Source organism: Strigops habroptila, chromosome 4 (assembly GCF_004027225.2).
Source record: "Strigops habroptila isolate Jane chromosome 4, bStrHab1.2.pri, whole genome shotgun sequence".
Lineage (NCBI taxonomy): Eukaryota > Metazoa > Chordata > Aves > Psittaciformes > Psittacidae > Strigops > Strigops habroptila.
The window spans coordinates 13,552,969-13,580,949 of NC_046358.1; the positions used below are offsets into that span (position 1 = coordinate 13,552,969).

The window sequence follows — 27,981 nt, forward strand, 5'->3', positions numbered from 1 at the left end:
GCAGGCTGTGTTTCAACACTTGGCTCCAAAACTGGCTGCCTGATTATCTCTGGTTTCTTTGTTTTCCCCATTTTTGTTCCTGTCTCCTACAGGCAAAGCCTACGCTCCTGAGTTCTACTATGACACCTACAACCCGCTGTGGCAGAACAGACCCCGTGTGTATTCCTACAGCCTGCAGTGGACACAGATGAACCCCAACGCTGTGGACCGCATCCTTGCCTATCGCTTAGGGATTAGGCAGGTGAGGAAATAACTTCATTTGTGCAAGATGTGCCTTTTGAGTATGCTGAATTCTGTGAGAACTGCCAGGCTTGCTTTTTTTTTTTATTTTTTTTTCCTTTTTTTCCTTTTTTTTTTCCCTTCTCCTTTTCATCCTCTGTGAGTCAGAGTTGTTTCTCCTCCTTCTGAAAGGTTAGCTGCCATCTTGCAGAAGTAGTCCTCTGCCACTTGCAGATCCTGGAAACTAATTTGCACATTGGCATAGCGAAACACAGAGATTAAAGTGCTGTGCCTCAAAGGGTTTGCAGAGGCTGTGGCTCAAGGTATGCTAGAAAGATTACATGAAAGAAACCTGCAGCGAAATTAAACTTTTTATCTCTCTGTATATATCTATATATCTTTTATTAGAGCTTCCATGTAAATAGATAAATACAGGGATAGCTGTAGCTTTCCTGCAGAAATTCGTGGCGATCCTTGAGAAATGAGGTGTCTTTCTTGACCACATTAAAGCCGATCATGCTTGCGTCTTCATAGATTCACTGTGAACTTTTCAATGGGAATTGGCACTGCTAAGGAAGCGGGGAACCAACCCACTTGCAGAGGAATTGTTAAATTAACATAGCCATCTCTGTTCATTTTCCCTTTAACAATTTTAAAAGGAAAATATCATCTGTCTTCTTGGAAGGTTGTTGCTACAGAGCTTGAGTTCTAATAGTCAATTAAAGGAAAAGAACCAATCTGTGCATTGCTTAAACTTTCATTAAATGGCAACACCTCTCCTTACTCCCCTTCATAGAGCGAAGTGATCTTTGTTTGTAATTGCACTTTCCTACAGCAAAACCATACAAAATCACACAATTTTATGTTCTGAAGGCAGAAAAATGTAGTGCCATAACACTTTGCAATCCTGTCTAGAGTCTGCCCATGCCAAACACCACAAATACGCCAGAGATTGACACTGACAGCTCGGGTTTTGGCATTGCTACGCTTTCTCAAGGCCAACTTAGCCACCACGTCCACCTCAGAGTCATGTCTACGAGTTGGCCTGCCAGCCTTGGTCTGGCAGAAGCATGCACTGGCAGAGGAGGCTGTGCTATGCCATGCTGTGCCATGCTATACCAAGGTCACAGTGTTCCCACCACCCCAGCTCACAGGCACACACTCCCATCTCCCGCTACCAACCTGGACCTGCTGCAATTGAATTGAAGACGTTTTGCTGCTTACTCGTGAGAATCCATCTGATCTTGTTTTGGTCTTCTTTACACTCTCCCGTTGAGCTTGGTTTTCTTTAAATAATATCACAACTGACTGATTTAGAAAGTATATGTTTGGTTATTCTGTGCCTGAAATAATAGTTTGTGCACGGAGAAAGAGATCGGGGATTAAGACAGATACTTGAAGACATGTATTTTTGAAAATGTGAGTGCAGAAAGTATTCTCTTGTCACATCCTTCTCCTATTGGGATGAGCTTTGTAAGCTCCAAAATAAATATACAGTTTGAGCATGTTATTTATGCTGAGTAGATGACGGTTTTGCTTGTATAACTTTTGTGATAGTTGTGGAGTTGACTGGGGCATGTCAAGGGAAGGGCTTTGATACCTGGAGGGTCCTGGCTCTCCTTCACTCAGAGTTTGTCTCTGCCTGAATCTAACTAATTTGAAATGAAAATCGGTGACTTCTAACGCATGTTTATGCAACTGTTTGCATCGTTGGGCACAAATCACTTCCATTATTCCCAGTAGCGAGAGGAATTACTCCATTAAAAACAGAATTTGCTGAAGTAAAAGAATATATAATGAAATTAATTGCATTAGGATTTTTAACTGTGTTTTTTCCTGTTTCATTTTAATTTACTTTTAATTACCTATTTATATAATTATCTAGAGTTACTTTCCTCTGATTTCCTTGGCAACAGTCTCTGTCAGGCTAATCAAAATATTTCCTTTCATCTGTCTGAAGCCATATTTAAAGTGGGTGATTTAGAATCTAGTGAGCCGTCTGGACACTCATACATTATTGCAGTAATTCCCCCTGAAACAAGGGTGATAATTAAACGTTTAGGGTTTGTTGGTTTTTTTTGACACCTACTGATACTAGCTAGTATTTTTAACTGGGTTTTGCTATGGGGTTTATTTAACAATAAAAGTCGGGATGAGCATCTGTCGGGAGTGGCAGAAGACACACTCACATGTGTACCAGATTCATTACAGAAGCAGGACAGGAGGGTTTCCAGGTCAGAGCAAGAGACTGCAGCCCAGCCTGGTACTATTGTAAAAAGTGACTGCTCTTAATCTTTGTTTTAATCTTCTAATGCTTTGTGAAACACTGCCAGTGGGCTATGTAGTGAGTCAATGCGTTGGTATCTGCTGCTGATTCGATTACACCGTTACCTTTATCTGATCAGTAAATAGCTTTTGCATTAAGAATGCTAAAATCAGAGCACAAGCATCTCTTCCTCTTTACCTGTACATTGTGGCTTCACTTGAGAAAGAATTCAGGCAGTATTTGGGGAATACTTAGTTGATAGCAGGTTTATACTGGCTGAATTTTCTGTGGAATTATTAAAGTCTCTAATATTGTCAATATTTCTAAAACCATTTTATAAAAACAAGAGCTTCTTATGAGGAGTAGAGTGGTTTAGCTTCATTTCTGTATTTGCCAGGTGATTGTAGAAAGCAACGCAAAGGACGTGCTTAATAATTAAATTAAACTTTAAAATGAATACTGACACTCTAAAAGGGCAAAGGATAATAGAATGTGGCAGACTAGGGCTTTTCCTTAAATACGAATTTTTCTGCTAGAAGTAATTAGATTATACAGTGTTATAACAACAGGAAAGTATTTCCACTGGTTGACATATAGTGAGGTTGTAGAGTTGGAGATGTCTCTGCCTTGATGAGCTCAGCCAAGCAGAGTTTTGAAAAGTTTTGCTGGCAACAGAAACTACTGGAGAGAAAAGTCCAGTGTCAGAGGTGTAGTGCAGGCAGAAAGCAGGCATAACAGAGATGCTGAAGTAAAGGAGCTGTGCCACGCTGAGGGGGGGTGTATGCCATGAGAATAACTTGGTTCTATTTGCACTGAGGTATGAACTATTTCACAATGGATGTGTGGATGCCAGGAGCAGTTGTGCTGTCAGGACCTTCAGGATTCTGTGGTTGCTTTGTAACATGAAAAATAACTGTTTTAAGAACAAAACTAATAAATTCAAGAAGTAAATTGAAAATCCATAAGAATCACTGCATTTATATGTATGTTATATATATATAAATATATCTTTCATTAAGATTGTTTTGTAGCTCTACCCCTACCCATTTATTTAAAGGTATGAACTGCATGTACTGCGCTCTGATGGTGTGCAGCAGTTTGTTCAGTCGAGTTTGTCCTGGTGGCATGGTATTCTGTGATGGATGCTCCCTCCTGGGAGAATCAGGAAGGAACAGGAGTTATTTAGAGCAGTTTGCTTTCTACTTAAGCCTAGACATTCCTGTTGATGCCTTTTGGGGATTCATTCTGTGCTTAATGTTATTTTTTTAACAAGCACAGGCTCTTGTCTGCATTTCTATCCGTGCAGCACATGGATAGTGGCTTCCCAGTGCTGGGTTTTAATTGGCTTTGAGGATGCTGAGCTGCAATATGTGCCAAGCCTGCTGTGATGAAGCATCTAGCCACCAAGCAGTGTGCATGGCTGTACTGTTCCTTAACTGAACAGTGACAAATAACTTTTAAAAAAGGAGGCGCTAAGTAGCCTTAGAGTTTACTTGTTGAGTGAGTGAGAGCTGCTGTTCATGTGCTTCGATAGCCCTCAGAGCCCTCAAGCATGTCTTGAGGAGACGGCACAGCTCTGCACTATGCATCCATGCCCCATTCCTCTAAGGAGTTGTTACGGATGTGGTCTTCTCCTCATGGAAATTTCTGGCTTGTTCTCTTAGGAAAAAAACACTTAGTTGATGAGACATAATAACAAGGGACCTGGTCTGATGTGCAGTTCTTGTGAGACCAGCCTAGACAATTTTGGCAGGGTAAAAGGGACTTGAAGAGGTTGGTCCCTTTCCTCAGAGGAGGAAAACCCTTGAAGACAATGGATTCAGTTTATGGCCAGTCCTGCCGCCAACCTGCATCATAAAGAAAGATTCTGAAGGTGGCAGAGAAATATCACAGTGTATATATCTACTTCTCTTGGGCCACTGGAGCCAAAGGAAACAAAGATTAAAGTATTCTTTTCACTACCATGCATTCTGCATATTGCCCAGATTTAGAGAGTATAAACATGGTGAACAATTATCTTGGTACATCTGGGCATGTGCAAGCACATCTGAGTTCCACATGCCAAAGAAAGGAAAGAGAGCCCATCCATTCTCATGAAAGCTGTTTTCATGAGCGTTTTCCAGGCTAGCAAGCAGTGAGAGGAGGACACATTCCTGATCCAAGAGCAGCATATCATTCTAGTACATCACAGCATTGGTAGCAATTCTCCCACTTCTGAAGGGAAAATCTGAGTACAGATCTGAGCAGAAAAATAAGAGATGCATGGAGCCTAAACAAAGGCCCATTTGAGATGCTCGTTTATGATTACCACAGTCTTGTATGGCAGGGTAAGCTGGAAATCAGGGTTACAGCTAGAACAGGGTGTAGTCAAGAGAAATAGGTAAGAGTCTGCGATCGTTTGTTGGCAGAGGAGGGGGCAATGCATTTCACGTTTGGAAGATATAGATCTGAAAGCAGAGGAAGAACAAATGAAGTTAATTAATCTCAGCAATACCAGCCTAGACATGGAGGGGTTCTACAGCTTCTTCTGCAGGACTGTGTTCCATGCAGTGACTACACAGCCTTTACCTGGCAGAGCAAGTCCAGTTACCTCCTAGACCCCTAAAGGCCCCGCATTGTCTCTTGCAGTCACCAAAAGGGATGGTATTATATTAAAAATACAAGGACTTTGACATGTTTGCATTTTGTGAGTACAGCTCTTGGACACATGGATATGTGTTTGCAGTGTATTATGGCTCAAAGTCCATCCTCCTCTTGGTCCTCAATAACTCAGACCATTGCATGGCCCATTGCTGCTGTTACACCATCTCTCTCTCCAGTCCTCTTTCTCTGGGGCTTGCTTTAATTTTCTTAATGTTTGCGGAACAGGGCTGCCAGACTCCACCCTGTATGAATCACCAGAACAGTGTTACCTTTCTGTCAGATCCTGCTTCTTATCACCTATCTTGTCACAAGAGTTAAAAGAAAGGCATGTCTCAGACACAAGAGGATAATTTAATGGTAGGAAAGAAGGACATAGGAGAAACTTACTTGGATTTTTAAGCGTTGGTTGAAGAGCTGTTGAGATACACTGGCACAGTAAATGCTACAAAAGTTACTTGAGAAAAAAGTGGAACTTGATTTAACAGCGTATCAGGGAAGCCAAGAAAGTCAAAAGGGAGAGGGAAGGTTCTGTCAGCTGAAGAGGGAGTCACAAGAAGAGAGAAGTGTCATTTTTCTGCCTATAGAGTGAAAATGGAAATAGATGAATGGAAATTATTACCTACTGAAATATTTAGAATGAAAGTCACTTATGAAAAATTTGTTTATTTTAGCACACTCATGGCCCCCGCCTGATGGGTAGCAGTTTTCCAGATGTTCCTTCTATCAGGATCTTGGTGCTATCATCACACAATCTACTGTGAAGGGAAAAATGGTTGCAAGCTGGATATTTTTGTTCTGTTTGCTATAGAACTTGTAAAATCAGCTATACATCAAATTGTATACAAAAATTGTATTCAGAACCATTAAAAAAAAATTATATTCCAGGGGAGGAAATGAGAGAGTTGAAAATTCACATGTACATTGGAATATTTCTAATGTTGTTTTCATGAAAAAATTAAGCCGCCTTCTCTAGAGGGCTATAAGCCGAACAAGGCTTTGGGTTTTTTCTGTTATGTCTGCACTTGTGAAGTGAGACAGAGAGAGTTTGGTAAAAAATGAGCACAACATGCACAGGCACATTTCTCACTGATTTTCTTGGGTTTGGTAAATTGAATTAGAAAAGTAATAGTTCTGTTTGACAATTTTCTGTTTGCAAAACTGATAACTCCTATGTTTATTCTGCACAAGACCAAGGCTAGATTTTCAAAATAGCATTTTCAAATGTGGACTGTAGAATTAAACTCCCTTTCTTCACAAAAATTTACAGGCAAAATCTAACATATTTATTTGATCCAAGCAATTACTGCATGCTGGGACTGCCTTGGTTTGATTTTTGTTAAATAAGCATGAACTCCTGCTATTTCATTACTGATTTTAATATCTAATTCATATTAATTTTTTAGTCTGGTTTCTTAAGGAAACAAGATACGCAAGAATGGCCTAAAGTTACTGGCTGTGGTTTCTAAACCCAGGTCATCTTCATTTTGGCAAGATCTGATGGGCAAGAGAGGTGCAGCAGGCAAGGAGGGTCCCACCAGTGTTGTGAAAGCATGTGGACTGGTAAAGGAGAAAGATTTAATTACAGATAAAAATGGAAGGGTAGGATCACATTAATCAAATTTTTAAAATCAGAAAACATGGACCTGGGAATTCCCTTCCTTCATAGCAAGCTCTGTGGAACCCCCTTCTGAGATACTTCACATTTTTGGGCAATATCTAATCTTTCTCTTCAGGGTGTCTCAGGTATATGTATATATTTCTCTATGTGTATTTATCCATTGCAGGAGCCAGAGATGTGGCAAAGACGTAATTAACTAAAGGACAAATCTTGCATGGGCAGGAGCTCTTCTGCTTGAAGCAGGGACGTTGACATAGTGTGAGACTTTCATTGTACATTTCCCTTTAGTGGAAAAATTGCCAAAATCAAGCACCACACTGTAACCTCAGTATGGTGATCACACTCAACTTCCATTTATTCTGTCTCAGCAGAAAAATCAGCAGTATGAATTGATTACTGCTGACAAATGCAGTGTATCAGTCAAACTTTAGGAAAGACGCAGGAGAAAATGGAGTGAGCTGAAGAGCAATTTAGTGAGAGAAATTGCTCAAGCTGGAGGAATTTGTTTTAGTAAATGAGTTATTTGCCTTTCACTACATTTAAACCCTTGTAGTAGGGTTGAGACTCCCCTTTCTATGCATGTGCTGAAGCAGAGCCTCTGGTGGAGTGGCTGAACTGCACGAATCATCAGCACATCCCAACAAGGATGTGCTTTTCTTTAAACTGTCGAGACCTGTGTGGGCACCCTTCCGGCAGAAGCTGGGCCCTTGGTGAAAACATGCTCCACTTACAGTACAAACAGCAGAAGAGCAGATAAGATGGAATGTGTGTTTTCATGGCTGCTTTTTCACCCTGCTGCCATGTAGTTGCAAATGTAGAATGCAAACAGCAGGCAGTCAGGGTTTTGACACTGATCAGGTCCAGGTTTAAAATGAAAAATACAATTGCCAAGAAATATTTTTCATTACTCTGACTTCTTTGTATAAATTACTGTAATGCAAGACTGCTAAAAAACCTCTGTAAATGACAGCAATGGTTTTCTTGTTAATGTTGATTCCATATGATGTCATACAGTTGTTCAGAAATAGTAGAAATATTAAAGGATTTGCAGTAATGAAGTGATGAAAACTCACAGAAAAAGTGAGCAATGAAACTTTGAAAATTAAAGATCTACTTAAAATTTATTGCGTATGTCCTTAGGCAAATGCATGACACGTACGAGTTGTGTGGCTGGTATTCACCAAACTTTTTGTCTTAGTAAAATGTAGCATAAATAAATATTTCAAAAGGCCTTTGAGCGTTACAGAAATTTAATTCTGGTGAAGGATGCTTCCTCTTTAGTGAAGATAATTTCAGAGCAGCATCAATGCCTAAGAATCATAAATAAATTGCATAGTATATTCCAGGTACCCTGATAAAATAATGTTAGGATATCAGGATAAAACTTTGCAATAGCTGCACTTGCTCAAGGTGTAGGTCCATTATCCCAGGAGTTTATCAGCACTGTAGACAAGCCATGGGTGCTGAAGGACAGGTGCAACCCAAAGGGGAATGGAGATGGAAGGTGTCTGAGGCAAAGGCTGGCCCTCAACCATGACATTTTGCGTTCCCTTACATACTGTTCTTCTCTGAACTGGTTGAGTTCCATTTGGCCTATTTGCACTTTTGATCTTCATATCATCTTATGTTGGCGAGTTCACCACTGCCACTGCACGTGGACAGTGAGCATCTCCTCTAGCAGGTGGTATTCATGCACACAGAACTAGCTTGAAGAACGCTATTCCTGACACCATCAAGTGTTCCAAAATTAAATAATGCCAGAATAGTTGTGTTTGACCCACTGAATAAATATTGCTCACTGAATTACCTTTGCCTCTTTCCCTGTCATGGTTCCATACGTGCCTTTGTCTTCTTTGTTCTTGCACATTCAAGACCTAGTCTAAAGATAGGTTTGCTGCATTCTTCCTGTATTGGAAGGATACATCAGTGCCTTATTTCATGGGATGTAATGAACTTAGTTTCTCAACATTCCTCTAAGATAATTTTATGAAAGTGAAACATAGAGACAGGTCAGAAATATTCACTGCTAGTAGAGATTGCTTTGATAAATTGATTTTACCTCTGTATATTTAAAGGCAGCATCAAGATTCACTCTCAGAGGTGCTTCACCTGCAATCTGGACACCCTATGTCACTGAGAACAGATGCTGTCACCCCCATGCTGGACTTTTCTGTGCAGTGTTTCCCCTTACCACCCTTCTCAGACATCTCTTCATTTCCATAGACTTTGCATCTGGTTTCATGGGCAAGTTATCTTCAAATTCAGTGCTGCAGCCAGGTGATGGGAGGGCAGCAACAGCTCTCAGCAGAATTAAAGAGCATGGCAGAAGAGCTTAGGCTCCAAGGGCTCCCAAACTCCAACAAGAATATGGAGGTTCACTGCACAATACTTCATGGTGAAAAAAGCCCAGTTAGCGTTTTTTCTGTCAGCCAAGTATTGAGTATTCACTCAGATTTTTGGTTACAAATGGAAGTGCTCTTGGGCGGCAAAGAAAGCTGTCACATCCCTTATATATCCAGTTTGTTCTGGGATGAGCAATTCTGGCAATCTGTAAAGGGAATATTTGTCTTCTGAGCTTCCTGACCTGTTTCTAAGGCCACTCCGGTTGAATGCATGGCTAGGTGGTGCATGAATTGAAACTATTAAATCCGTTTGAGGTCTACGTGGGCTTTCCCTAGCGCTCTTAATGAGTGTATTTAAAAATGAGTGCTGCAGATCTTTAGATGTAAAAAATAAAAATGAGATTAATTGACTGCTTACCAATGATCAAAGGTGAGACTTCACCAATATTACTCCCTGTGAGCAGCCTTAATGACTGCCTAAGGGATGGCTGGTGCAGGACAGACCTCAGCGCTGAGAACTCTGCAGATCAGGGCTTCCTCTTGCTGGGATGTTCCCTTGGCTCCTGCCTCCAGGTTTCTCCAAAACCAGCTACTACCTTTTTATAGTCTTACCTTTGTGTCAGTAATAGATTAGGGATCCCAGATGTCTTCTAGACACTTGGGGTTTTTTTACTGGTCATACTGTCACTGTCCCTCACCATAAATTCTGTTCTTACTGAAACAGATATATGTAACTTAGGGAAAAAATCATTATAAAAAATACATTAAAAAAAAAACAAAAAACAGTGCCATTATGAAACAAAACCTCTTTCTGCTCCACAGTGATGTACTGTCTCTGTTCATCCAATGAGGCCGGGAAGGATTTCTTCATTTTTAAAGTCCTGTGCAAATGCAAATTTTAGTTGGAGTTTGGAGATGAGATGGTAAATGAGTTTTATCTTTTTTTTAAATAATGCAATTAGACTGGCAGTTCCTTAATCACAGGTTTTGCTTGTTCCTAAGTGAGGGGTGTTTGCAGCTAAATCAGAACATACTAGCTAATGTATACTAAGTATGCACTTTCGTCAGATAATGTGCATTACAAAAATTAGAAATTGTTTGATGAGAGTGATTTGTTCCTATAGACAGCTGCTTCATCCATTCTTTTTCTGCTAGACAGTTATTTATTCTCTGAAACATACATATGTTTAAATTGAATACAAACCATATTGTCTTTCAGTAAGCAAAGGAGCACCCTACTGCAATCCATCTGTGTTTTGAGCTGATTTAAAACATCACATTTACATTTTGAGAACTTCATTAAACATCTAGTGGCTATTTCTTTTCCTCTCATGCAGCAATTGTCTAAAGTGTTTAAGAAATGGTTTGTTGAAACATTCATATATGACAGTTGAGCTGTTATTTATTGACAAAAAATCATTCTTACTTAAAAAATTAAGCAAAATCAGTATGTTCACTTGCCTTAGAAATGCACTTTGGCACCATGCGCTTGTCTTGCTGCATTATTACTTCTTGATCTATTTATTCAGAGACTCACGTAGGTTGCTTGAAATGCAGCCTTGTTTTTTTCAGTTGATTTACCAAGACAACATCACTTTTTCATAGTATTGACTGAGCAGCAAAGCTCCAGAGTGCCATGGTTTAAAGGAGTTGGGTTTGTCATCTTGATTGCAGCTACAGTCATTAGTTTGTCACTATGTAATTATTTTATATGAGAAAATATGGTAATTTATAAATAGGTTTTAGAAATCACAAGAAAAGGAGTTAATTCAGTAGTGACAGGAGTGCACTATTTGTTGTTTAAGATCCATCCTGAGAAGGCTGTAGCATTGTGAGATACTCACTAAACCGTCACTGCTGAAATATGAATGTGTCTTGGGATAGACAGGTTCTTGATCATGGAAATGTGATTGTTCATATAACAATTAAATGTTTAATTTAAACTTAGGAACTTAATCTTGATGCCATTTTGATAATTCTATCTCTTGTTGCCCTGATAAAAATAACGGTCTGCCTATTACAAATAAATCTGCTGCTTAATATGCAAACCCGCATCTGTGCTGTTGGCAGTAGCATTGCTGGCAGTGCCCATCTTGCCCACAGCACAGCTGTGCCACATGCTTTGAAGTGTGAGAGTCTACACCAGCCCAATCATAGAATCATAGAATCATAGAATCGTAAGGGTTGGAAAGGACCTTAAGATCATCTAGTTCCAACCCCCCTGCCATGGGCAGGGACACCTTGCCCTAAACCATGTGGTCCAAGGCTCTGTCCAACCTGGCCTTGAACACCGCCAGGGATGGAGCATCCACAACCTCCCTGGGCAACCCATTCCAGTGCTTCACCACCCTCACTGTAAAGAACTTCTTCCTTATATCTAATCTAAACTTCCCCTGTTTAAGTTTGAACCCATTACCCCTTGTCCTACCACTACAGTCCCTAAGGAAGAGTCCCTCCCCAGCATCCTTGTAGACCCCCTTCAGATACTGGAAGGCTGCTATGAGGTCTCCACGCAGCCTTCTCTTCTCCAGGCTGAACAGCCCCAACTCTCTCAGCCTGTCTTCATACGGGAGGTGCTCCAGCCCTCTTATCATCCTCGTGGCCCTCCTCTGGACTCGCTCCAACAGCTCCATGTCCTTTTTATGTTGAGGACACCAGAACTGTACACAGTACTCCAAGTGAGGTCTCACGAGAGCAGAGTAGAGGGGCAGGATCACCTCCTTCGACCTGCTGGTCACGCTTCTTTTGATGCAGCCCAGGATACGGTTGGCTTTCTGGGCTGCAAGCGCACACTGCTGGCTCATGTTAAGCTTCTCATCAACCGACACCCCCAAGTCCTTTTCTGCAGGGCTGCTCTGAATCTCTTCTCTGCCCAACCTGTAGCAGTGCCTGGGATTGCCCCGACCCAGGTGTAGGACCTTACACTTGGCTTGGTGAACTTAGAATTTGGTGTGTTACTGTGAAGTTAATGAGAAATGAGAAAACTTTCTCTGAAAACTAGCCTTAACATGGGTTAATAATTACCCCATCTTTTGTGAATGCCCAACAAAACAGGGATTAAAAATTGAAAACTCTTTTGGTAGGTGTCTAGCAGCAGTGAAAGAGCAGAAGAACCTGCCCCAGTGGGGTTGGTAATAGTGTAGATCCTGTTTAATCCCTCAGACTTTAGTGAATTCATCTGAGAGACAGACAATTTTAAAGTCTGAAAAGGGATTGTCTTGGTTTATATCACATTTTGTCCTTTAAGGAGGAAAAAAAAAAAAGGTACTGACTTGAGTCACAAAGTTGTGACTGATCTGAGTCCATACATTAGAGAAGTATGTATTGTGACCCTTACCAAGAGCAAACTCATACTGCCTGTTTTCAGACTATGGCTGTTTCCATTGTTTCCATTAAAATGAAAATGGAGAGGTTGCATCTTTGGTGGGTCAAGCCAAACATGGCATGGTGGAACCTAACAGGGTTAGGACTCCGTGGGTGATGGTAGTGATGAGGATTCTTATTGTACTGTGCAGAGATCACATAGTACAGCCTTGAATACATTTTTATTACCAAGTTCCACAAAAAGAAAGAAAATTATTTTTAAAAAAGTTTATATACTTGTCATCTTAGTAGTGATCACATTTTCATTTAAACCATAGATACCTGTTTCAAGAAGAGTTCCAAAACAAAACAGAAAGCAGTAGCCCAGACAGACTATATTAAACATGAGTATGATAATCAGAAAACACTAGCTTTTTGTACTGCTTGGGTGGGCTTTCATCCTGGAGCAGAACAGAACCACAGAGAAAGGAAGGTAGCACTGGGGGTGCTGGGGCAGGGTGTGGGAGCAAGCAGTTGCCAGTCCTTCAGCGTTGATGAGGAATATGGTCAGCGAGAGGTGTAACCCCTTATCTGTGAGACCCTTTTGGCACTGTGGGTAGAGTTAGCTGGCGGATACAATGCTTCATCTGTCACTAAAAGCAGACTTGCATTTGGTTTTTTTATTTACATTGTGCGGTGAGGATGCATTCAAACTAATAAGTAATAAAACTGGCATGTGTGACACCATCAGAACACATGTTCTGATGTAGCTCAGGAGACCATAAATCCTCCTGTGTGTAGCATTTATGGAAAAAGCAGAGTAGAGTACAGGGAGTTTCCTTTTCTCAGGGTCACTGTTGCACACAGCCTCTCATTTGTAACTATCCTAATAGCACTCGAATTGAAGGATGAAGACAACCTTATGTGTCTTTCATCATGGTGAAATGCATAGATTTGGTCACCCTCTACTTGCTTTTGAAGGTGCTGCGGCCTGCCAAGATGTCTTCAGCTCATAAGGAACATTTTCCTGTCTCATTAGTAGCTCTATGAAGAATATTCTGATGTTAATGTATCTCAGCTTTGGATTTGGCTTTGGAATTAGTGACCCGCATTCTTCCAATTTTTTGTATTTCAAAGCATCCTTGTAACATGTTTCCTGGTCATCCTTTGGAGATGACCAACACTCATGTAGTTGCGTTCATTAAAAGCTCAGTGATAAAATGGAGTTCAGTCACAGGGGGAGCCTGAAGCTCATAAAATAATTTAGGAAACTCATATACCATAGCATGCATCATCTTAGGAACACAGGCAAATTCAGGATTTTGTGCTAAAGGCCATGAAACCCTTCATGTTGAATTGCCTTGACATTTTCTTGTGCATGTTTTCAAAGTGCATACAGAAACAATGCTCCTTAATGTCAGAGTGTTTCTATACTCCTGAAAGTTTATCCAACCAGAACAAAACCACTTTTTGGACCTCACCTTCAAGCTCTTGCTTCGATGTGCGTATGTTCAGTTTTGCTTGAGCAGCCATGAATACCTCTGTGCTTTTCCATACCAGCTCCTAAGTGGGTGGCACCAGTGCTTTCACCTGCAGCTGCCAGTGAAGCTCCATGCCAGCAGCCTGCAGCTGGTCAGAGCAATTCTGGTTCTGTCTTGATATCACGTGGAGGTGTTTCCTCTCCATAGTTTGTCTTTCGCCAAAAACAGATTCAGGTAGTTTTTTATACATGATAACAGTTAGTGAATCCCAAGTTGCACAAGCATTCAAGCAGTGATAAGCAAGTGCTTCCAGCTCTGTGGTATTTACTGTCAGCAGGATGAAAGAAAATGAAACAAGAGACTTTCCTGGAGCAGACACAAAGGGTCTGCAGCTCTGATCTCTGTGGTGGCTGCTCTTGTTCCCCGGCAGGCGATGGCCATGTTCCCTGCACCGCCAGCAGTGGTGCAGCCACAGTGACCTAGAAAATGAACATCTCCGCTTTCAAGAAGTAATAAAAAGTCAACCTGTACCAGTAAACAAGAGAGTAACTTGCTCAAGCTTGTTATGTGAAAGATTAAAGTTCCTACCTTTCCTTTATTTTCAGTCTACAGATGTCTGCGCTTCCAGTCAGTTGATAATGAGAAAGTCTCTTCAAACCGCCTGGAGCGGGTCACTTCTCTGTACGCTTCCTTCTGGTCACTGTTTGGCTTTATTGTATTTTTAACTTATGTTTTCATTCAGCACCGTGCAGGGTCAGATGTACTCAAATATATAATTCAAATATATATTATGTGCTCATGAAAGGGATTTCTGTGAAGGTTGCATGGTCACTGAGTGCAAAATGGAGTATATAATTTTCTGTCTATTCTCAAACCCGTACATGTAAAGGGGTGCATCAAATTTGCCACAAAGGACAAAGTGAACAGGGATAAATTTTATTGCCTTTCTGATTAAATAAAGCCATACCTATTATAAATCAGAGTTAACTCTCTGTCCCTGTGGGTAGGGTTGTTAAAAGCAAAGAAACAGCAACAACCTTCCAGATAGATACAAAATATCCCAGATTACAGTTTACATAGCAGATGAAGTGTTCTAATTCATATCTTAAAAGATGGTTTTATTATCCTTCATTTGTATGGAAAAACAGAACACAGTGTATTTTATCTCCCAATTAACAAGTTTTTAGCAGATATTTGTGCTGTATTTTAATTTACTCTGATAAAAATGACCTCTCTTTTTTCCTGGGTTACCATTTTCCACCCTGCCTCTAAAACCTGAGATGTAATATATATTTAAAAAGGACTTAACTGTTGGATCATCTAGTTTCCAGCTTTTGCATACCAGCTTTCTTTAAATTGTTCCCATCTCTTTCTTCTTCGTATATCAGGCCATAAATTTGGATTGTGGAGAGATGCTTCTGGCATCTGAACCACTTATCCATCAATTTGTAGTCCATAAAAACTGTGCCTATAACATTCTGTATCTTTGGGCTCCAAGCTTCTATTTACTAAAGACTTGGAGAGTTTTAGTTTCTTAAAAAACAAAGAGAGAAATATTTTTTATGTTTCTGTGTGTACCATAGAAAACAAATTACTCAGTATGGTACACACAAAACAAGTAACAGGAATGTTAGGAGCAAATACAGGATGATTGTTAACGTAATCCTGCAAGAAGAAAGTCAATTACATGCCTTTGATTGTTCTTACAGATTAGAAGTTTGCTAATTGAAAAAGAAAGTGCCCACTGTTAAATGTGCTTTAGATACTCTGTTTTCCAGCCAGGAAAGAGGGGAAGAAGAGGTTTATCATGCAGCTGCTCTTTCCATGTGCCTCGTCTCCTGATGAATGGAGGCTGAGCGCTGGTTGCTGGTGACAGCACCAGCTGCAGCAGCAAGTCCTGCCCCACGAGGGGTATCCGTGTTCTCCTCCAGCAAACATCTCCAGCCCCATAACCATGTCGAGCCTCACTCAGGGCACTTTGGCTCAGAGTATGTTCCTGGCTCTGGCAATCAAACCTCACGGCACGCTTGCTCTGCACTCAGTCCCTGTTGCCTCAACAGCAGCTGGCATCCGCGTTGACAGGAGAGCAGAGAGCAAGAATCAGCTCAGCACAGAAACAAATATGAGGTTTTGGCAGTTCTACTGATTGCGTGTGAAAGTATTTTTTAATACTGAAAATTATTAAAATTATGAACATTATAAAAATTATTACTATATTAAAATATTAAAAAAGAGAAGTATGGAGAAGAGCAGGCTCCAGGTAGACCTTAGAGCAGCTTCCAGTACCTAAAGGGGCTGAAAAGATAGCTGGAGAGGGACTTTTTACAAGGGCAAGTAGGGATAGGGCAAGGGGGAATGGCTTTAAACTGACAGAGAGGAGATTTAGATTAGATATTCGGAAGAAGCTCTTTCCCGTGAGGGTGGTGAGACACTGGCACAGGTTGCCCAGAGAAGCCGTGGCTGCCCCATCCCTGGCAGTGTTCAAGGCCAGGTTGGATGGGGCTTTGAGCAACCTGGTCTAGTGGAAGGTGTCCTTGCCTGTTTCCTCCAACCAAACCATTCTGTGATTCTATGATTTTGTGAAAAGAGATGTCATCAAGAGCAGTATTACATGATGCACAGTGGAAAATAAACTGATGACAAGCGTGGCAGAACGTGCTTTACAGCTGGCCTTGTTGGTTTTGCCTGAATTAAAGATATTTGTCACTGTGATGTACATTCCAGGGATGTAACTATCCTTTGAAATGAAGATGACACAGGAGCCACCTTCTTAATAAGGTTTATGCTCAAAACCAGATAGGTCTGATTACATTGCTGGCCAAAATTGTTGAAGAGCAGCAGGCACTGGATTTGCACAGCAGAAATAAGGCAAACACTAAATGGGAGTTTTCCCGCTGAGGTGTGCAGATAGAAGTATTTGCCCATGAACTGAACCATGCAATTTTATACATCTATAACTGCTAAAGAAAACTCTTTCTTTTATTATTAAGGAAAATCAATTGTTGTTGTTATAAATTGTAAAGAACTTACTTTAAAGACTGCCACAGTTTTTTATCGGAGTATACAGTAGATTAGTTTACTTTGCATTCAGTTGTCATTAATTAAAGAGGTGCTTGTCTGACTTTTTAAGTCAATGAAGAAATTTATGGTTGAAATCAATAGGCCAAGTACAATGGACTAAGGTTGTGTTTATTTTTTATAAACATAACTGTGCATATAAGCAATCAATATTTAATCATCCCATAGGATAAATTTCTCAAGATATCTATATGTTCAAGTCTTCTAGAGAATACAGTGTTTCCCAACAACAGACATAGAACAAATACCCTTTCATTGACCATGTAGAGGAGATGGTTGCAGACTGGTGCAATAAAACACTGCTACACTTTTATAGTCCCCTTTCCCTGACATCAGGGAAATGCATTTTCCTTTTCTGCTAGCTTTAGGGAACAAAGATTTCTAAATATTCAAAGGTAATCAATAAAAAGGAGTACCTGTGAAGCCTTCTATGATGCGGATTGACTGAATGTAGGTATGCTCTGCTAAATTAATTACGGGTTAGGCATATGATAATGCTAATAAATGCATCAGAAATGTGTTTTTTTCCTCAGTGCTTTAAAAATGCTCACAAACAATTGGAAAACTGTTGTTTCAGCTTGGTCAAAGTAAATTTCCCAAAATGTATTTCATCATTTTCTTTGTAAGGCAAAGAGCTTTGATTATAAGAATTTTTCTCCTACAAAAATTCTTTTTCAGGCAAATCCTGATTCTTTCTGGTTTTAAACCTCTGAACACATGAATTGACATGCAAACAGATGTTTTAAAGTTGCATTTGCTGGTGCATTCTCTCTTTGAAACATCAATCTGGACTTTTTAATGTGAAAAAGCACAGCCTGGATGTTGGGTAGAAGCTGTACAAGTGATTTAAAAGAAGCGGGTGATGTGGATTTGGCTCCTTCCCATCCACGGGTGATGGAATGGGTGTCTAGATCTCTGGAGGCACACAGTGCTGCAGGAGGAAGGGCAGAGAGCTGTGTTGTTGTTAGTGCTTTAATGCGAACCAGTGTGTGACCAAGAGCTTTGGGTGTCTCCAACATGGAGTCTAGCTTTGCAGAGCCTCCCCAGTTTCATGCTAGGAGTTTGGAATGCCCCAAGGCATTGTAGGAATCTAAATCCTACTTTTAGGGTAAGCTGGGCATTTCAGTGTGGTGCCTCAAAATCATGCAGACCTTTCAAAATGTGCTAGAAAACCCTTGATTTTCCATGTGGTTGCATGTCTGACTCCCTATAGATCTGGCTGTCATTTTTTTCTGTATCAGCAAGTAAATGAGCTCAGCTGCTACACCTTTATTCAACACTTTTAATACTGATCAGCCAAGGGTCCCATTGCTGTTTCACACCAGGCCTGGGAATCAGCTCTGCAGTGATGCCCAGGCTGCTAGCAGGGGTCCGGCAGGGTTGTGCCAGGCTCCAGGAGTGATGCCTCCATACATCCATCTCACTTCCAACAGCTGGGTTTATGTTCCTAGTGGAAAGAGAAGATTGAAAGCTGAAGGTGGCAAAAGCTGTGTGGATACTGATTTTCTTTGCTTATTTGTTGAACAGTGGAGCTGAAAAATTAGGCAAGGGAACACTTTGTGTCAAACCTAGTGACAGTTTCGAGATGTTTGGGTTTTTTCTGGTTTCCATGGTAAAAATAAGAATTAGAACAGAGCTGGTGTTGATTGCAAGGCAAAAAGATGTGTGTTGCTTCCTGTTGAGAAGTACCAATATCCAGTATTGGCTTAGGATGCATAATACTGAATGGAAAATCAAATTGTGTTGCTTTCAGAATGAATAAAATAGTGTAGCTTCTTTATTGCTTTTGTTTGGGTAGGTGTAGAAAAGGGCAATAGTCTAAAGCAAGAACTGAATTTGATACAAATTCATGACTACTTTTGGTAATTGTAAACTTTAAACATGAAGCATTAATTATTGAAATTATTTGCTGAAGTTTCTCTTTCAGTATTTTCTTATCCAGAGACGAAATGCATTAGGGAATATTTTACAGTAGACCACTGTAAAAAGTCAGAAGTACCTCTAAGCAACAACTAGCTAACTTCAAACAACAGAAAGTCAGTATTGGCTCACGCAACTGGAAGCACAGTTTTGTTAATGCAGTACCCACAAATGTAATTGGCAACCAGCATGTTGCTATAAAACATGTGCCCTAAAAAAACACTAGTGACATCTATTTAAAAAAAAAAAAATTAAATGTTGAAATTTAGGTAATTTTCTCCAGATTTATGTTTCTCTGATTTTTAATTTTTGTTAAAAGGACAGGCACAATCATGAAATTATTTTTGGTAGTACACTGCTCACTTTTAGGGCATAGTCAACAGTTTTAATCTTCCTTGTATTCAACTTCATATTTTGACTTTAAAAAAAAAAAGAAAAAAAAAAATTGGAATCATTACAAAGAACAAACAACAATAATTACAATGGAAGTAAGATCAGGAAATTTTCCTTTAGAAGACCAGCAAATTACTGCAAATGTAGTTTATTTGATGAATTGTGGTAGGTTTAGTACTAGATTTCATGATTTCAGTGTACGTTTTTATTGCATCAGCAGATTAAAGTTTTGGAATAAAAAGTATTGTGTCCTTAGTAAACTTGGTATTGGTGAACATGTAATGGGTAAGAACTTCAGTGCACTGACAGGTGTAGTAAGCTTAGTGGAACATCTCATTTTAGCATCACTGCACCTGTACAGTTGTCTTGGGATGCATGGTAAATATTTAATGTTTTCTTGTTTGCTTTCTGCAGGTAGTGTCTGTAATGAGGCAGAGTATCTGCAAGTAGTATTGCAATATCAGTCACTCTGCTGCCCAAAATCTATATGATTTCTGCTTATGTATAAACTAGTTAAAGTAACATTAAAGACAATGTGACACTTTCTTCTAGTGATGCCTTCTTAATTAGATTAATTTCTTGGTGAGGCATATAAATAAAAGAAGCTATGGATGTTAATGTTGAAAACATTGTGCAGTCTATAAAGCGCAAAAATCTATCTTCCAATTTTTTTAGTAAAATAGCCTGTTTGCTCATATTGACTTTCATTGTTCCCTGAAATCCATCCATCTTTGAAACTACAGGGATTGCTGATAATTATGCACTAAGGCCATTAGTGGCCAGCCTATTTCTTTCTCACTCATCAACAAAAGTGTTAAGTACTTGGAAATCAAACTGCATTTCAGTTCTTCAGTGTGCTCTTATTAGCTTCAAATGACACCCCAAGTAACAGCTGTGAAACCTCATTGCCTCTAACAAGGAGGCAGCACGCAGCTCACGGAGTCACGGCTGTCCCAGCCTGGTGTGTGCAGTGGCTAAAAACACATCTGCCATGTAGTTGGCCAGTATTATTTTAAAATCTTGGAGGGAATACGCAGGAGAAGCCAATTTACCTGATCAGGTTTGAGTCTTGGGCGACATGGTCTAGAGTGAGGTGTCCCTGCCCATGGCAGGGGGATTGGAACTAGATGATCTTAAGGTCCTTTCCAACCCTAACTATTCTGTGATTCTATAGCACGATAAATTCAGCCTCAGTAAGCTGATGAAATGAACCAAAATAAGCAGCAATTTTTTCAAGGGGAAAAAAAAGAAGTTATTTAACAATTTGATAAGTAGGTTTTAAACATAGGTGCAAATTTGCAAAGGCGGCGGCTCCTAAAGGTGGAAGAATTCAGTGAGATTTTGTAAAATGCTGTGGCATCTGCTTGGATGCTTGCGTGCTTACACACCATCACAAATGGGGCACGTTGTCCCTCACTGTACTCTCTGTCTGGCGAGTGTCAGAAATTCTCCTGATCTGAATTAACATGATACTTTTCCTGCATGCAGCAGATGTCCAGGTGCTGCATGGTGCCTGCAGCCCTTGGATTGCCCAAGGTTTGGCGCAGGACTTGCACAGGCAGAGGAGGACAGGCAGGTGGCAGACAGGGGTGGCTTCTTCATAAACTGGGTTTGCAATCCATGGGTTGCCTCAGGGAGTTTGGTGGTTTTGCTGTATCTCTAATCCTCCTGGGTTGTTGGAAGGTTTAAGGATGCACCCAGGGTTGCACAGGTCTGCATGTGCTCCCATTTATTTATAAGGTGAAGACAACATCTGTCGCAAAAGCTCTTATATTTGCATTCTTCTTTCAATTCTAGGCTGGACAACAGCGTTGGTGGGAACAGGAAATTACAGTGAATGGAAATATTCAAAAGGGAGAATTAATTACCTACAACCTAACCGAGCTGATCAAGCCAGAGGCATATGAAGTCCGTCTAACACCCATCACCAGATTTGGGGAGGGGGACTCAACTATTCGGGTCATCAAATATAGTGGTAAGAAGATTTTTGTGTACAAGCAAATGCATTGTGGTGAATTCTGCAGAATTCAGTCTTTTGTACAGGGTATGGCTGCGCTGTGTGAACTGAATACCAGTCCTGGAAATAATGCTGCAAGGGACGAGGGTAGGCTTCTAGGAAGGAGGGTTCTCGGTAGAAACAAAATTTTGTCTCCACCTCTGGAAAGATTCACAATAATGAATAAAAAAATAATAATAATAAAAAAAATCTGAACAGCCGAAATGCAAAATCCTATCAAAGTTTTTGTGGAATAAATGGAAAAATTGAACAAATTGATGTTAGCTTCATGAAAAGCTCGTTTCAAGAGTTTTTTCTTATTTTGAACACTTTGAAGGGCAATGAGTTTTGAAGAAAAATCTACAAAGCATGTATTATTCTGAAAGTATCAAATCAGTGTTGTGATGTCATCAATATACTTTATTTTTCCCCCAGAATGAGCACTTTTTGAGACATTTTTATTTGAATGTGAATGATATATATATGTCCTGGGTTCAGCAGCAGCAGTCATTTTTCTTCCTCTTAGTAGCTGGTGCAGTGCTCTGTTTTTGACTTTAGTCTGGGAACAGTACTGATAACACACCGATGTTTTTAGTTGTTGCTAAGTAATGTTTACTCCAATCAAGGACTTTTCAGTCTCATGCTCTGCCAGGGAGGAGGGGAAGCTGGGAGGAAGCAGAGACAGGACACCTGACCCAAACTAGCCAAAGGGGTATTCCGTACCACAGCACGTCATGCCCGGTATATAAACTAGGGGGAGCTCTTTTGATTCTCCTCTCCATCCCTCTGGGGGCAGGGGGAGGAAGAAGGGGAGGAGTGAGTGATTGGCTGCGTGGTTGTGAGTTACTGGCTGGGCTTAAACCACAACAATATATATTTAAAAAAGTGGCTGTTTCTAGTCCTGAACAAGTGGAAAAGGGCATTTATACATCTTCCTCTAAAAGGCTGAGCTGTGATGAAAATTTGTCCACTTTAACCTAACAAGAAAAATACAGTATGCATACATCCTTCCATTCAGTCTCCTAGCATTACCAGGAATTAATTCCTAGAGCTCTTAAAAATCCCTCAAAATACCCAAAAAATACCATATGGGTATTTTTTTTAATGAATGACTGAATCACCTTTTTGTTTTTCTTCTGTGAAAATTACAATGAATGGGCAAGAGAAGCCTTAGAGAGAAGGTGGCTTTGCTAAATATACCATTGTGCAGTTTGTAATGGGAAATCTGGTGTGCTTAGCAGAAAGATTTATAATTGAAGAAGGGATGTGTGCGGCAGGGGGAGATAACTGTAAACACAGAACCATGAAAGTATTTTATCATCTGGGGACAGACTTTTGTAGCAGGACCTGTAGCAATAGGACAATAGGTAATGGCTGTAAACTGACAGAGGGGAGATTTAGATTAGATATTCGGAAGAAGCTCTCTACTGTGAGGGTGGTGAGGCACTGACACAGGTTGCCCAGAGAAGCTGTGGCTGCCCCATCCCTGGCAGTGTTCAAGGCCAGGTAGGACAGGTCTTTGAGCAACTTGTTCTAGTGGAAGGTGTCCCTGCCCATGGCAGGAGGTTGGAACTAGATGATCTTTAAGGTCCCTTCCAACACAAACCATTCTGTGATCCTATGATTCTACCATGAGGACGCTTGCTAATCAAGTCACAGCTAGCCGCATAGGTCAAGTTCTCCAGGAGCTGGATCCAACCATAATTAGTGCTATGCAGATACCTAAGAGAGCCCAAAGCAGGAAATCACATGCAGCAGAATGCCCAAAAACAACCTACAGATGAGGAATTACTTTCAGAAATCATTATCAAATAATTTAAAGTATCTGAAAAAAAATTTAAATGTCTTGTACATTGTATGTACAGTTCTTAATGATCAGTGATTAGCTCAGCTCTACTCAATCTCATAGTAAATTATTTTTATCATTGTAATAATATCAAGGGAAAATTTACATTATGTAATCTCAAATATCAATTCTAAAGAATGTAGTGGCACATTTCAGAAAAATGCCAGATCTGCTAATGATGGTGATGAATCTTCACCTGTTACAAGAAATTGTTTGCAAAGTCTTTGTTTCCCAAATCTCATGAGAACAAAATCTCAATTAAAGAAATTACTTGCTTACTACATCTGTGAAATTACAAATGAGGAGAATATGGCCACGCTGATGCAATTCCTCCTTATTGGATTTTTGTCCAATTTGCCTTATTGGATTTTTGTCCAATTTGCCTCCTTATTGGACCTCCTTACCCTAAGAAGTTCCTATTTTCTGACACTAGCAGTATTAGTCAGGTCTCTTTGGGGCTCCCGACATGCACATAGGAAATACCAAGAGTTTTTCCAAAGATGATCAGGAGCAGAAGCTTCATTCAGACATTTGGGATTTCTCTGCATCTATCCCAACCTCTCCATGCTGGCTGTGATAGGGATGTTTGCATCCTCACCACCAGCTTGTGCTAGGCAGCCACTGCCCTCTTCTGTGGACCTTGAAATTTCTCCCATGACTTAAATAATGACCAGTGCTCCTATAAGGAATAAAAAACCCCTCACCATTCAGGTCACTACTGCTCTTTTTTGGTGGGGGTTTTACTCTGGCAAGTCTCAGAAGGTTGATTGAGGTCTCGGATGTGGCTCTCAATTGTGCTGAGTTTGAGGTTTTAAGGAAACATTATGTGTTTTACATTTCTAGCCCCTGACTTGCAGGAAGAACATTCCCATGCAGCATAAAAGGCATATTTTGTCTACTGAAAATTTTTCTGCTAGAATCTGCCATTAGCGCAGATGTGAACAACATCCCATTTCAAATGTGCTGATGAGGTGCCAATGTAAAATCCAGCTGCCCAGGAGAGAGGAAGCCGTTGCTTCTGTGCCCCAGATGGAGAGATGCTTTTGGAGCAATATGCAGTGCTGTTACTCTGATGCTGACAAATTCGCAGCTTCAGGAATCATGACCCAGATGCTAATCACTAAGATAAACGTAAAGTGACTTCCCTTCGAAGAGGAATCCCAAAACCACTGGGGCTTTGTGTGCCTAAAATAGGCATTTTTATCTCAGCGTTCGTCCAATGACTCTAGTGTCAGCAATCTATTAACAGGCTAATTTTAAGGATGTTATGGCTTCAACTCTAAAATAAAGATATAATGGACATTATTATAGTGCAAATCCAGTTCTTACAATCTGAAATGCTGGAATCTTAGAAAAGCAGTTAATGGGCTAGCATGATCCACAGCAGCAGGCCTGCGTCAATGTAAGAAATAACTATAAACAATACCCAGAAAAACAAAGACATCAAGCAGATGTTTCTTAAAAGGAGAACTAAGATAATTTTTTGTATTTTCTCCAATTACATGGGTTTTTTTAATTGTGATACCTCAGGCAAGGGGGAAAACATTTGAGTTTTAGGGTAGATATAGATTAGAAATCTGAATTGTAGGGTATATTTAGATGAGATATTAGGAAGAAATTCTTCACTTTGAGGGTGGTGAGGCCCTGGCACAGGTTGCCCAGAGAAGCTGTAGCTGCCCCATCCCTGGCAGTGTTCAAGGCCAGGTAGGATGGGGCTTTGAGCAACTTGGTCTAGTGGAAGTTGTCCCTGCCTGTGGCACAGGGGGTGGAACTAGATGATCTTTAAGGTCCCTTCCAAACAAAACCATTCTGTGGTTCTGTGATTCATATTTTCAGCAGGATTTTGTGTGTGTATGCACCTCTGTGTGTTCAGTTTTGATCAGCACTCCAGAAGCATGCTGGCCTCTAGCAGTGTCAGCCCTTCTTCTCATCCCACCACTTCAGGAATACTCTTTTTGTAGGACTAGGACCCAGGAACATGTCCTTTCATGTCTTGAATATCTCCAAGGATGGAGACTTCACAATCTCTCTTAGCAACCTGTTTGGTGTTCAATCACCCTTAGAGTGAAAAAATTTTTTTTTCTTAGGTTCGAAATGCACCAATGTATACTGGTGAGGATTTCCATTGTAAATATTTTTTTCCTTATTTTTTAAAACTTTAAGCAGGCTAATAGGATTTCACCCCATTTTTAAAGAAATGCAGCCAGTGTGAAAAGCAGATTGGACACGTTTTAGAGTTGCTAAAAATTGTAGCAGTGTCTTTTACCTCTAGGGAATACATTAACTTTCACAGAGAATAGATAGGCCATGCCCTACCTAGGTTTTACTTTGGCAGTTTAAGCTTGTCTTCTGTAGAAGGACAATCTTGGGTAGGTACTCCAAAAAGCTGATTTCTCTAGAATATAATTATATAATGTGTAAGAATCAAAGGACATTTCTAGTGTATTGGTTGCTTTTGCTGTTTTATTAGAGAGGAGAAGGTTTCTCCTGATTTCTTCCAGGGGATAAATCACCGTCTGGACATGCCCATATCTCTCCTGTGACTTCAGAGACACTCCAATGACACTCTTTGATGATGTGTCTGGATCTAACTTCCAGATCGCTGAAGTTAAGCCACATTAATTCGACATGTGAAGTCATTTTTATTGGATTACACTCCTTTGTACATGATACAGAGGACATCACCTTTTAAAATAATCCACACAACTGGAGATTAACATGGAAATTGTTAATATATAAAAATAACAGCTTCCAATGTGCTAACCTGCTGGTAGCCATCTGAATGTCCAAAATAAGGAGACTATTAAAGCAGGAAAACCTCAGTGGTGAGCTCTTTACAGTATATCCTTCCATCCCAAGTGGAAGCTGTAAATACAAAATAAAAACGCCGCACTATCCAATCCCATGAATCAAAAACTTACCCATGGCTCAAGCATTTCATAGCGAAATCCCTCGCCTGTCATGAATTATTCTCTCCTTCGAATGCTGAAAGGACGGGAGAAAAGAGCAATCATCACAGTAGGAGCGACATTGATAATTACAGCCAAACGTCACTTGACAAATTCTTTGGTTGATACATGTGTTACTCTGCTAGTGAACACAGTCTGCTGAGTAAATACAAACAGGGTAATTTAAGTAGCAGTAATGAGTGTTTTGTAGGCTAATACAAACAGAGATGTCTCATAGTAACAGCAGATATGTCTCATAATAACATTTTAAATATTATCTCCATCACTACACATAAATCTCTGTCAGCCTATTTGAGATGAACTGGCTGTGAAGTCCCCCAAATACTCCAATTAAAACTTCAGTACTCGCTGGTTCAGATACACACCTACGTTTAAGTATTTTTAAAGTAAACTGGTGATTAAAGAAGCAAGTTTAGCTCCCTTCTACGGAAAAAGCCAACAACCTGTTACTACTGTTGGTATGTAGAGTCAGCACTGCAACAGCAGGAGATAGATGATGGTGGCCAGTCACTTTTTAGTCCAGCTTGCATATTTTCATGTGAGGCTTAGACACTCCACAGATTCTGTATGAAAGAAGAGAACAGAACTGTGGTAATTATTTATTGCTATTATTCTTGTTATTATTATATTTCTAGAACAATTTCCAGAAAAATAAAATTGGCACCAAATAGGGCATAAATGATAGGATTTATAAATTTGCACCAGCATACATTTCCAGTATTATCCAGTGTTACGAACAGTAAGTTAGGATGATCGCTATTATGGAAGGAAGAAAGCCTTGTCCCTGTAAAGTACCAATATTTACAGTGAAGATTGCTTTTCCTGTGCAAACAAGGTGTTTAGAGGTATGGACTCTTGATCTTGGTTAAAACTTTTAGATGCTGGTTGTAATTACCACAAGTAACCAGTTTTCAGTGGTATAAAACATAGCAGTTGACTATCTAGCATGCTTCTACTTACCTCTGGCTCTGTGTTCTCCATAGCTAGGAAAGCTTGGTTTACAACTATTTTTCTAAAGGAGGGACATAATGTTGCAGATTCTGAAGACCACTTCACTTTTAAGCTGAGCAAGTATTTGTATTGGGAAGGAGCTGTGGGAAATCGGTCTTGGCACATATGCAGTTGCACTGAACAGAAAGGCAAGCATTATGAAAAGCCATTCAGCCCACATTTTTCTGTTGTGACCTGCACAAATAGAGACCACTGGAAAGTAAAATCATCCAACAAACTGAAATTCCAGCAGGTTTTATTCTCTGCTTGTTGGAGGAACAGCAGGAAGATTGGTGAGCCACTGGAATGGGTTACCCAAGGAAGTTGTGAATGCTCCATCCCTGGCGGTGTGCAAGGCCAGGTTGGACAGAGCCTTGGGTGACATGGTTTAGTACAAGGTGTCCCTGCCCATGGCAGGGGGGTTGGAAATAGATGATCTTAAGGTCCTTTCCAACCCTAACTATTCTATGATTCTATGATTCTATTAAGGGATCATCTGTCTTGGCTCTAACTAAGCTCAAGCATTTCATGACATTTTGTTCTCCTGAGATTCTCCTCCAGCAAAACCTTCCTCCTAGCATGAGCCTGGGTCAGCTGACCAGAGCACAGGTTTTCCAGACATTTCAAAGTCAGCTTTGGGAATTTACTCCCTCAGTCATCCATTAATTTCCCTTTATGGCTGATATAACTTGCTACCTGTGTGTCATGCACACAGCAGCCTTGCCTTTTTGCAGTGAGAGCTAGAGCCGTTCACATTGTCTTATAGCAGCGTGCTGTATTACTTAGAGGAGTGGGCTTTCTGGTTTTTTATTTGGTTGTGGTGGGGTATTTTTCTTTATTTATAATGTTAGGTAAGTTCAGCCAAACTGCTTTAATTTGTTTTTCTGCTCTTGTCAATCAGTGTGAACTGAAGCTTG

The 27,981-nt window shown here is 40.3% G+C and overlaps 1 protein-coding gene across 3 annotated transcripts in view; it reads left to right on the top strand.

The window, feature by feature from the left end:
• MDGA2 (MAM domain containing glycosylphosphatidylinositol anchor 2) overlaps window positions 1-27,981 on the top strand; it is a 371,741-nt gene that overhangs the window by 318,735 nt on the left and 25,025 nt on the right. For all 3 annotated transcript variants that reach the window (XR_003991066.1, XM_030483781.1, XM_032919889.1), the window contains 2 exons: window positions 93-241; window positions 21,061-21,238. Coding sequence is in view for 2 of the 3 variants with exons in the window: in XM_030483781.1 (XP_030339641.1) it covers window positions 93-241; window positions 21,061-21,238 (327 nt within the window). In the remaining variant the exon portion in view is untranslated. The remainder of the gene's footprint in view (window positions 1-92; window positions 242-21,060; window positions 21,239-27,981) is intronic.